This window comes from Equus przewalskii, chromosome X, assembly GCF_037783145.1.
Source record: "Equus przewalskii isolate Varuska chromosome X, EquPr2, whole genome shotgun sequence".
In the NCBI taxonomy this organism is placed as follows: domain Eukaryota; kingdom Metazoa; phylum Chordata; class Mammalia; order Perissodactyla; family Equidae; genus Equus; species Equus przewalskii.
Window position 1 is genome coordinate 29,295,398 of NC_091863.1, and position 12,791 is coordinate 29,308,188.

The 12,791-nt window shown below is 39.1% G+C and overlaps 1 protein-coding gene across 1 annotated transcript in view; it reads left to right on the forward strand.

Annotated features, from left to right (window-relative positions):
* The window catches only part of CFAP47 (cilia and flagella associated protein 47), a 422,907-nt gene that overhangs the window by 20,709 nt on the left and 389,407 nt on the right, over positions 1-12,791 (forward strand). Inside the window, exon 8 of the mRNA XM_070603391.1 lies at positions 2,649-2,884. Coding sequence (XP_070459492.1) covers positions 2,649-2,884 — 236 coding nt within the window. The remainder of the gene's footprint in view (positions 1-2,648; positions 2,885-12,791) is intronic.

The window sequence follows — 12,791 nt, forward strand, 5'->3', positions numbered from 1 at the left end:
CATTCCATCTCCATCAAACCTTCAGCTGTCTTAGAATCTACTCACAGTAACAGTCAAAGAGCAAGACCTAGAGCTCTAGTAAATTGAGTCCAATATCCTGTTATAAGGTATTAATAAGTGCGTAGGCTTTGCAGGCCACATGTCAAGATGCAGTCCACTTTTACATTCTTGGGTAATATTAGATGGGCTACAATGAGGAATATGGAACAAGACTTGGAGTCCAGTTTAGCAAGACAGATAAAAGAGAAAATAAAGATATAGGGAGATGAGGGATCAAATCTGGAAAGATGAGCCATGGCAAGTCAAGTGTCTAGAAGATTTGCATGTCAGTATGAGTGATATCATTGAGCATGGTTGAACTATGTTCCTAAGGGCAGAAATTGATTGCTTTGTTATTATTTATGTCATGGTTTGTGATATTGAGCTCTGTGTGCTGGTCATAGACAGAACATTTGTTTGAGGTTTGCAAGTTAATCTACTTTTGAATGGCTAGAGATGGCGATGTTAGGTTGGCCTTATAGGTAATTTAGAGTCTAGGATTGGCTAGTAAGAGCATCAGTGAAGAAATAGAAACTCATTTTTTTAAATTCTAGTTACATTGATCTCTCTGCAAAACTATTTTTTCATTCAATTAGAGCTACAACTCATAGTTCCTACCTTCTTTCTAGTATCTCCAAAACTTCATGTTTATGTTATTGCCCAGCGTTTATTCCATTGTCCGTTATTTTAATCACCTTTTTCCATGTGCACTTAAATCTCTTGGCCCATCTCTATAGTGGCGGCCACTATAGAGATTAAATTCAACTCTCAGCCTCCTCTGAGTCTGCACCTGCGAAGCTAATTGTGCTGGAGAAAAACACAAAATCCTTCTGCGAGGTTTCACTTTTTTTTTTTTTTTTTAAGATTTTATTTTTTTCCTTTTCCTCCCCAAAGCCCCCCAGAACATAGTTTATATTCTTTGTTGTTGGTCCTTCTAGTTGTGGCATGTGGGACGCTGCCTCAGCGTGGCTTGATGAGCAGTGCCATGTCCACGCCCAGGATTCGAACCAATGAAACACTGGGCCGCCTGCTGCGGAGCGCGCGAACTTAACCACTCGGCCACGGGGCCAGCCCCGCGAGGTTTCACTTTTTAATCTCTAATCACTAACCCCAAGTGGGTCCTTTATGATGTTCGACATTTCTGCTGCATTCCCCCATTCATTCACTTTCTCACAGTCTGAGATTCATATACACACCTTCTCTTCTTGCCTCAAACCTCCAATCCTTTCTCCTTTATCTTCACTCTAAGCTTGTAAGTACATTAAGTAACGTAGTAGACATTTCCACTTGGATATCTACCAGGCATCTCAGACTTCACATGTTCAAAAACTCCTGCTTTTCCCATAACCTGTCCCTCCTTCAGTCTTTCCTGTCTCAAGAAATGGCAATGCCATCATTTCAGTTGCTCAGGCCAAAAACCTTAGCATCAACATTTATCATGTGTTCAATTTCCTATTCTACATCCAATCCAGCAAATTTTAACTCTACCCTCAAAAATGTATCTTAAAGATGACCATTTTTCACCATGCTTCTTCTACTCTTACCCAGTAGTATTTGGTTCCTTAGGTTTTTTGGAACATGCCAAACAAATTCCTGCCTTAGAACCTTTGTACTTGCTGTTATGTCTGCCTAGAATACACTTTTTCCTGGATTTTCACATGGTTTTCTTCCAGAGTTCCATTATATTTTGCTCAAATGTTTCTCTATCAGAGAGACCTTTTTGACCCTCTCCATATAAAAGAGCAGTCCCAAGACATTGTGTTCTGTCTTACCCTTGTAGAGGAGGAGAAATAATTTTTCCTCTACCCTTCTAGGTTCTTGGCTGAGATCCCCTGTAATAAGACAGATTAACAGGAGAAAAACAAGTTTAATAACACATATACTTCCTGTATATATGAGAGATGCCCAAGAAAACTGAGCAACTCTCCCACATGGCCCAAGCCACCATCTTAAATATCATCTCCAGCTAAAGACAAAAGAAGATGTTGGAAAGCTAGTTATGTGAGGTTGTCAGGAAAAGCACAGTAAGCAAGGGCGTGGTTGTTATGCAGATTTGTCTTTGCCTTCTCCATTGATAAGACTTTCTAGAGATTTAGTCATCCTTTTCTTCCTGGTACAGAGAGGGAGACACCCTTAGAAGTGGAGAGTTCCCTTATAAATGTAAATGTATCTTATAAAAGGGTAACTTCTACTAGGTTTTCAGGCTTTTCCTGTGTCTCCTGTTTCTTAAAAATAATCAGCCTAAAATAATCGTCGTGCCAAGGAGGCATATTTTGGGGTGGCAAATTCTGCTCCCGTTTACCCTATGTTTCCTTTCCCCATAGCACTTATCCTCTCTGAAATGTAATGTTTATTTATTTTATTATTAATGTCACCTCACTAGAATGAAGTCCATGAGAACAGGAATGTCTGTTTTATTCACTGCTGTATCCCCAAGGCCTAGAAGAGTACTTGCACTAAGAAGGCAATGAATAATTTTGTTGAATGAAAGACTGAATGAGCTACTCATGTCTCATCAGTTCTTTCAGATGACACTATTTGGACTGAGCAAATATATTCTGGATTCCCAAAACACTTTTTATGTTAAAAAGCTATTATTGCTTTTACAGGTGATCGATGTCAGAAACTGGAATTAGCGCTGACAGGCTCAGGACTTCCTGTCTTATTACAGTTTGATACAGGAAGGGTCCTAAATTTTGCACCTTGTTTCATGGGTGAATGTTCGGAGATTCAGTGTATTATGCAAAATCAATCCAAAGCACTCCCTGTGACATACCACTTCCAGAAAACTGCAAATTTTAAAATTGATCCTAAAAGGGGCAGGATTGATGAAGGATGTATCCAGGTAAGACAATTATTCTATGCTTTCAAATGCTTGAAATCATTTAAGGTTTGCTAAAATGCCATGCAGAGGCTTAAAAACTACATTTTAATAAATTGTGTCTCTTCTGTGGCCTTCTTATGAATACTTTTGTGTTGGCACTCATGTAGTATCTGTAATTATTTAAATGCCTTTCATGTGGCAGGAAAAGCATTTGACACTAGAGCGAATATAAAGAAGTGCGACACATAATTACATATTCTAAGAATTTTTTTTTTCTTCTCAGAGAGTGTTTATTTATCTACCAGCCCAGGAGGCTGGCCCTTGAACGTAAATATCCAGCACAGAGCTTTGGCCCTCCCAGCCATGAGTGGGTGCAGGAATGGGTCCTGGAGTCCTTGTATAGGGCAGTGGAACCCAGGGACCAGAGGTGGGATGCCCTTGAGCCAGCAGCTGCCAAAAGCAGCAAAACGTGAAAAGGAGATGAGAGCCAGGCACTCCTCCCAAGCCCAGAGACACCAAGGGGAGTGCCAGATGCTTCAGGCCCCACTCCCAGATTGAAGGTTGGCCAAGCTGGGGGTGCACACATATAGAAGTGGAGGTCCAATGCCATGGGCAGGGGCTGTAGCTCAGGTGCCCACTCCAGTGCTCGCTAACCCAAGACAGGAGAGAGGTGGTTGGCAGTTTTCCCTCTGAGGGGTTCAGGCCTTGCTCCTCTGTGAGGTGAGGTGGTATGGGGCAAACCAGGCACTATGGTCTGAGTACTTGCTGAGAGGTGCTTGCCTTCCCCATCCCCTCAGCTCTTCAGAGGCTGATGTGGAAGGTGCCCTGCCGCCACTGGTCATAGGCATTGTGATTCTGGGACCTGGTGATGGGTGCCTGGTCCTCAGGCAGGCTGGCATCAAGGGTTTGTCATCAGATAGGCCAGCCTCGGGTGGGTAGTGGGGGCCAGCATCAGGTGGGTGGGAGCTGTTTGAGTGCAAGGAGGATGACAGGTCCTGGCCATAGGCTTAGGTCTTGGCAGAGGTGCTTGTAGTCCTGGGTGGATTTGTACAAGCCCAGCAGCTGGCCTAGCAGGGACACGTCCCACCATCTCGTTGCGCAGCATGGCTAGTGGGCTTTGTGTCTTGTGGCCCAGGCAGCAGGCGGGCTGCAGACGCATTCCCGCTCCCAACATGAGCCCCGCTCCTGGAAAGCAGAGCGCTAAGGTGGCGTGGATGCAACAGGAGCCGGGCCAGGATGCAGCCCACACCACCCAGCACCTCCGCTGAGGGCAGCACGTTTGTGGCCTTGTTGGTGCAGACAGCAATGCTGCCTCCTTCCCCCGAATGCTCTGCCTGGTGAGAGTTTTTTAATGCATTACTGAAGTGTAAGATGTAGATACAAATAGGTAGGGTTTAAGAAGAATGCAAAATATGTTGAGATCTGTAACAAAGTGATATGCAAACTCAGAGCACAGTGTGTTTACTTCCAGCCAGGTGGAAAGGGCTTCATCCGATACTGACAGTAACATATGAGCCAGACCTTGAAGGTTGAGTGGAATTTTCAAATTTGAAACTGACAATAGTTAACTGGCCTAGGCCTCCTACTGCTGGTGCAGAGCAGAAAACTTGAGCCCAGAGGCATCCCTTCTGGATGCAGAAGGCCAGCTTCTGGATGTCAGGGGCTGGTTTTCTCTTTCTCTCTATTCGGATAACTCTTTCCCAGATCCTCTAAACCAGGAGTTGGCTGACTGTAGTCCACAGGCCAAATCTGGCCTGCTGCCTTTTGTTTTTTTTGAGGAAGATTAGCCCTGAGCTAACTGCTGCCAATCCTCCTCTTTTTGCTGAGGAAGACTGGCCCTGAGCTAACATCTGTGCCCATCTTCCTCCACTTTATATGTGGGATGCCTGCCACAGCATGTCTGCATCTGGGATCCGAACCAGCGAACCCCCGGCCGCCGAAGCAAGCGTGCGCACTTAACCACTGCACCACCAGGCTGGCCCCTGCCTTTTTTTTTTTTAAAGTAAACTGTTATTGGAACATAGCCATTCTTATTTGTTCGCCTATTGTCTGTGGCTGCTTGCACATGTAGGGGAGGAAGAACTATTCCTCTACCCTCTAGGTCCCGCTGGCTGGTCTAAGAATGAAATTGACATGAGACAGATTAACAGGGGAAAAACAAAGTTTAGTGACACGTAAAATTGAGTACCTTGCCAAAATGGCCAAAGCCACCACCTTAAATACCATTTTCAGCTAAAGACAAAGGAGGGTGTTGTGGGTAGTGGTTAGAACTTCAAAGGGGAGGAAGCTAATTTACATGGAGATGGAAAAGCAAATGTTTGGTAAACAGATGTTTGATGGGCCATCATAGACAGTGAGACTGGAGAGAGAACTTGGATAAAAATGGACTTGTTAGTGCCTTCCTATCTATTACACCTAGAGTTTTTTATGGTGATGGATCCTTCCTGGGACAGGCATTCTATCTTGAATCTTTTAGGCAGTTAGAGGGACGGTCAGAGTTTCTTCCTGAGTCTTTTGTTCCCAAAAATAATCATTCCAGAGAGAAGCATTTTGGGGTGGCAAACTCTCGTCCCCCATACATGCTACAAAGGCCGAGTTGAATAGTTGTGAGAGAGTTGTATGGCCCATAAGGCCTGAAATATTTACTGTCTGGCAATTTGTGGAAAGAATTTGCCAAGCCTTGCTCTAAACAGTAGCCAACATGAATGCTTTCAGTTTCACCTCAGGTTCTTCATCTTTTCTCCAGTGCATAGTGATATGGTTCGTAAAGTTATCAATGGAAGCTTGCTCCTAATTGCAGTCAAGAACTCTTGTTTACATGTTTAAATGCATGCAGCTCGTATTTATAACTCTTCCTGTTTCATTAGAATGACAACTCCCCTCAAGTTTGGATAGATTTAATCAGTCTTCGTAAAATAACAGGAGTTAACCACATCATGCAGAAACTTTTAATCACTTCCTAGACTTCCTTTACTTCAAGTCTTTTAAACCTACCAATTCAATTCATTTTCTCCAGTAGCATGCACGTCTTTCAAAATGTATGTGATAGCTGAGTTCCTAATACAATTTTTAACCCTCTGCATTTCTGGATTTCTCTAGCCCTAGTAAGTTTTGAATTATAAAAAGTGAATGTAGGAAATGTCGGGGGACACTGGAGATGTTTGACTTCCACAGGCTGGTCAAATAGTCTTTGACTGCTTAGAAGTGTGGTAAGATTATTCTGTTTTTTCAATACCAGCTTTATTGAAGTATAATTCACATAGCGTAAAATTCACACATCTCAAGTACACAGTTTGGTGGTATTTAGTATTTTCACAGAGTTGTGCAGTCATCAGCACTAATTCCACAACATTCTCATCACCCCGCAAAGAAACACCACGTCCATTATCTGTCTCACCCTCTGCTCCCTATTCCTCAGCGGCTAGCAAACACTAATCTATTTTCTATTTCTATGAATTTCCCTGTTCTTGACATTGCATATAAATATAATCATAATTGTGGACTTTGTGTCTGGTTTCTTTGATTTAGCATAATATTTTCAAGATTCATCAATGTTGGAGTATGTGTCAGTACCTCATTCCTTTTTATGGCCAAATTATATTCCATTGTATGTGTCAGGGCATGGGAAAATCCCTTTTCTTCCCTTCTTTTGTTCTTATGGCCAGACTAATAATAAAATTGACACAAGGCCAGATTAACAGGAGAAAACCCAGTTTACTATGTATGTAGTAGAGAGCATAAAGAAATGATGCTCAGAGAGTGAACAAAGCAGGCAGTATATAGACCTTTTACACAAAGAAACAATAAATTTGTGAAGAATTGACAAGACAAAGAAACTTAGATTTGAGGTACATAAATAGTGAGGAATTTAAGCAGAGTTTAGGCTTGAGGTAGTAAATTAGCAAGGCTTGTTTACGCAGGCTTCTCAGCCCTGAATTCCTAGCTCTGGTGATAAGGATGTGGGGAGAGCACTTTCCACACAGGAGATTTATTTCCTGCTTTCAGGGGAACACAGACAGGAGGGTCGGAATGCCTTTTTGCTTCTCAAGTAACTTGAATTCAAAATAATCAATATGCTATTGTGGGATATTTTGGGGTGGCCTACCCTGGGCGCCAACATATGGATATACTATCTTTTGTTTACCCATTCATCACTTGGGGGCATTTGAGTTGTTTCCGCCTTTTGGCTATTATGAATAATGGCTGCTATAAATATTCATGTATAAGTTTTTGTATGGACAGGCTTTTGTATGTATGTATGCGTGTATATATGTATGTGTTTTCTACTATAGAAACAAAGTGTATAATAAAACAAAAAGAAACTTCAGAAATTTTAATACAGATCAAAGTGCTCTGAAGGGATGTGGCAGTAAATAAACAGTTTATATTTGCCCTACACTTCCCCAATTTTATTCTCAATATTCTATTTTTCCCCCTCAGCTTTATTGAGGTATAATTAACCAATAGGAATTGTATATATTTAAGGTGTACAACTTGATGTTTTGATATATGTGTACATTGTGAAATGATCTCCACAATCAAGCTAATTAATATATTCATGACCTTACATGGTTATGATTTGTTTTTAATGGTGAGAACACCTAAGATTTACCCTCTTAGCAAATTTCAAGCATACAATATAGTTAACTATAGTCACGATGCTGTGCATTGAATCTCCAGAATTTAGTCATCTTGTATAACTAAAATTTTGTACCCTTTGACTAACATCTTCCTATTTCCTCCTGGCAACCACCATTCTGCTCTCTCCTTCTATTAGTTTGACTATTTTAGATTCCACATATAAGTGAGATTATGTAGCATTGGTCTTTCTGTGTCTGGCTTATTTCACTTAGCATAATGTCCTCTAGGTTCATCTGAGCTGTTGCAAATGACAGGATTTACTTCTTTTCTAAGAACAAATAATACTCCATTGCGTCTATATATATAAACACATGCCATATTTTGTTTATCCATTCACCCATTGATGAACATTTAGATTTTTTTTTTTGAGGAAGATTGACCTTGAGCTAACATCTGTTGCCAATCTTCCTCTCCTTTTTTTTTCTCGTCAAAACCCTCCAGTACACAGTAGTATATCCTATTTGTAGGTTCTTCTAGTTCCTCTGTGTGGGACACCACCTCAGCATGGTTTGATGAGCGGTGCTAGGTCTGCGCCCGGGATCCAAACCAATGAAACCCTGGGCTGCCAAAGCAAAGTGTGAGAACTTAACTACTCAGCCACAGGGCCATCCCCTAGATTGTTTTTGACTCTTGCCTATTGCAAATAATGCTGCAACGAACATGGGAGTGTAAATATCTCTTGGAGATACTGGTTTCATTTCCTTTGGATATGTACCCAGAAGTGAGACTGCTGGATCATATGGTAGTTCTATTTCTAATTTTTGGATCATGTGATAGTTCCAGTTTTTTGAGGAACCTCCATGCTATTTTCCCTAATTGCTGTATCAACTTACACTCCCACCAACAGTAAACAAGGGGTTCCCTTTTCTCCACATCCTCGCCAGTACTTGTTATCTTTTGTCTTTTTGATAATTGCCATTACACCAGATCTGAAGTGATATCTCATTGAGATTTTGATTCACATTTCCCTGATGATTAGTGATGTTGAGTACCTTTTCATGTACCTGTTGGCCATTTCTATGTCTTCTTTAGAGAAATGTCTATTCAGGTCCTTTGCCCATTTTTTAATCTGATTATTAGTTTGTTTGCTGTTGAGCTGTAGGAGTTCCTTATATATTTTGGATATTAATCCCTTAGTAGATATATGGTTCACAAATATTTTCTCCCATTCCATAAGATGTTTCTTCACTGTGTTGATTGTTTCCTTTGCTGTGCAGAAGCTTTTTGGTTTGATGCAATCTCACTTGTCTATTTTTACTTTTGTTGTCTGTGCTTTTGAAGTCTTTTCCAAAAATTTGTCACTAAGACTAGTGTCAAGAAGTGTTTTCCCAATGTTTTCTTCTAGCAGTTTTATAGTTTGCATCCTAGGGGATGCAAGGTGGCATGTCATTGTGGTTTTCGTTTACATTTCTCCAGTGACTAATGATGATGAATGTCTTTTCATGTGCTTATTGTGCATTTGTGTATCTTCTTTGGAGAAATGTTTATTCATGTCTATGATAGGCAGAATAATGGCCACCTAAAAATGTCCCTATCGTGATTTCTGGAATTTGTGAATATGTGATGTTTCCTAGCAAATGAGAATTCAGGTTTTAATTGGGATTAATGTTGATAATCAGCTGACCTTAAATAGGGAGATTAGCCTAGGTTATCTGAGTTGGCCCAATATAATCACAAGGGTCCTTAGAAATGGAAATAGGAGGCAGAAAAAGTGTCACTATCAGAGTGATGTGATGTGAGAAAGACTTGAACATCCACTGTTGGCTTTGAAGATGGAAGGGGAGGGTGATAAGCCAAGGAATGTGATGGCCTCTAGAAGGTTGGAAAAGGTAATGAAATGGGTTCTCAACTAGAGCCTCCAGAAATTAATATAGTCTTGCTAAAATCTTAATTTTAGTCCATTGAGACTTGAGTCAGACTTCTGACCTACAGAAGTATAAGATAAGAAATTTGAGTTGTTTTAGCCCACAAAGTTGTTCATAATTCATTATCACAACAGTGGGAAACTACTACAATATCCTTTAGCCATTTTTAATTGGGATATTTGTCCTTTTGTTGTTGAACTGCAAGAGTTCTTTATGTATTCTGGATACAAGTCCCTTATTGTATATATAAATTGCAAATATTTTCTCCCATTTTGTGGGTTATCTTCTCCCTTTCCTGCTAGTGTCCTTTGAAGTACAAAGTTTTAAATTTTGATTAAGTCCAGTTTATCTATTTTTTTCTTGTGTCTCTTGTGCTTTTCATATCATATTGAAGTAGTCATAGACTATCTGAGGTCATTAAGATTTACTCCTATATTTTCCCCTAGGAATTTAAATTTTTGTTTATGGTGTTATTTAGAGGTCCAAATTCATTCTTTTACATATAGACTTCCAGTTATCCCAGGATCTTGGCAGACTCATTGAAAAATCAATTGACCATAAATGTAAGAGTTTGTTTCTGGGCTCACAATTCTATTCTGTTTATCCATGTTTATCTTTATGCCAGTATCACAATGTACTGATGAACATTGTAGTAATTTTTGAAATTGAAAAATGTGAATCCTCCAAATTTGCTCTTTTGGAGGAATATTTTTGACCATTTTGGGATCCTTGAAAATCCATATAATTTTAGAATTGGCTTACCAATTTCTGCCAAAAAAACCCCAGCAGCTGGGATTTTGATAGGAATTGTGTTGAATCTGTAAATCTATTTGGGAGTATTGCCATCTTAACAATATTAAGTCTTACAATTCATGAAAATAGGATATCTTTCCATTTATTTTATATCTTAAATTCTTTTCAATGGGGTTTTGCAGTTTTCAGTGTACAATTCCTGCAATTCTTTTAAAAAATTTATTCCTAAGTATTCCATTCTTTTTGATGCTATGTAAATGAAACTGTATTCTTAAATTAATTTTTGGATGCTTCATTGCCAGTGTATAGAAATGAAATTGATTTTTGTACGTTGACCTTGTATCCTGCAACCTTGAACTCATTTATTAGTTCTGATAGTTTTTAGTGGATTCTTTGGGATATAAAATCATGTTATCCATGAATAGAGATCATTTTACATTTTCTTTTCTAACCCGGATGGATTTTGTTTCTTTTTTTCTTACCTGATTGCCTTGGCTAGAACCTCCATCATGGTATTAAATGGAAGTGACAAGAGAGGATGTTTCGTCTTGTTCCTAATCTAAGGGGAAAGCGTTTAGTCTTTCACCATTAGGTGTGATGTTAGCTGTGGGTGTTTCATAGATTGCCTTTATAAACTTGAAGTTCTCTTCTGTTCCAAGTGTTTTTGGTGTTTTTATTGTGAAAATGTATTGTATTTTCTCAAATACTTTCTCTGTGTCTATTAAAATGATAATGTGGTTTTTGTCCTTTATTTTATTAAGATGGTGTACTACATTGATTGATATTTAGATAAATAAATACATATTTAGATAAACCTGGGATAAATCACAGTTGTACATAGTGAATAATCCTTTGTATGTGTTGCTGGATTCAATTTGATAGTATTTAGTTGAGAAGTTTTGCATATATATTCATAAGAGACATTAGTCTGTAGTTCTCTTTTCTTACATGTCTTTGGTTTTAACATTAGAGTAAAACTGGTGTCATAGAATGAATTGGAAAGTGTTCTCTCCACTTTAATTTTTGGAATAGTTTGTGAAGAATTGGTGCTAATTCTTCTTTAAATGTTCAGTAAAATTTGCCATCAAAGCCTTCCGATTGTGGGATTTTCTTTGTCAGAAGTTTTAAAATTCCTAATTCGGTCTCTTGTTATCCTAGGACTTTTCAGATTTTCTCTCTCTTCTAGAATCAATTTCCACAGTTGGCATCTTTCTAGGAATTTGTCCATATCATCTAGCTTATCTAATTTGTTGGCATACAATTGTTCATCATAGCCCCTCATACTCCTTTTTATTGATGTAAAGTGATGTCTTCTCTTTTATTTCTGATTTTAGTAAATTTAGTCTTCTCTTATTTTTGGCTTAGCGAGTCGCGCTAAAGATTTTTCCTATATTGTCGATCATATCAAAGACGTAGTTTCAGGTTTGTTGATTTTCTCTATTGTTTTCTATTCTCTATTTCATCTGTTACAGCTCTTATATTTATTATTCCTTTCCTTCTGCTTGCTTTGGGTGTACTTTGCTCTCCTTTTTTCTATTTTGTCAGGTGGAAGTTTAGGTTACTGATTAAAGGCCTCTGTCTTTTTCTAATATAGGTGTTCACAGCTGTAAATTTACTTCTAATCAGTGCTTTTGCTGAATTCCATAAGTTTTGGTATGTTGTGTTTTAGTTTTCCTTTATCTCAGAGTATTCTCTAATTTCCCCTGAGATTTCTTCTTTGACCCATTGGTCACTTAGGAGTGTATTGTTTCATTTCCATGTATTTGCAAGTTTCCCATATTTCCTTCTCTTTGTTCTTTTTAACAATTTCTGTACTTTATTGATATTCTCTATTTGTGAGGAGATGTTCTCATACTTCCTTTAATTCTCTAGACAAGTTTTCCTTTTGTCCTTTAAACATATTTATAATCATTGACTTATTCTCTTTGTCCAGCGAGTTCAACATTTGGGTTTCCTCAGGGGCAGCTTCTATTTACTGCATCTTTCCTGTGTATTGGCCGTAATTTCCTATATCTTTGGATGTCCCATAATTTTTTGTTGAAAGCTGGGCATTCTAAATAATATAATTTGTCAACTCTGGAAATCAAATCTCCCCCAGGATTTATTGTCATTGCTGTTTGTTGTTGTTGTTTTGTTTGTTTAGTGACTTTCTGGATTAATTCTGTAAAGGTTATTTGCTTTGTTGTGTGCAACCAGTCAGGTGTCTGCCTAGTTAATTTAGTGGTCAGCTAATGATTAGGCAGAGATTCCCTTAAATTCCTTGAATCAAGTCTCACAGCCTTTGCCAAGTACCTCTGTGTAAGTGTGTTGGATGCGGCATGTCTTCAGTGCTGAGTCAGTTAGTTTACAACTCTTTCTGGCCTTCGATTCCTCCTTGTACAGAGTCTCAGAGTCAACCAGAGGTGACAGATTAGCACTTTCTCAAACCTTCCTGGGCGTGTACAATATCCTCACATGTGTGTGGCAATCTAGATTCCCAAGAACATGTCAGTGCTCTTCAAATACGCTCTGAATATTTTGCATTTGTTTTCTTTTTCTTTCTTTCTTTTTTTTGTTTAGTCTCTTATTAGCCTTAAATGGTCATGTTATCTCAGGTTGTAATGTTCAGCAATTGCCACTGTGTTTTATTTCTTGCGGGGTAGGGAGGGAGGGGACCAGCAGGAGTTGTT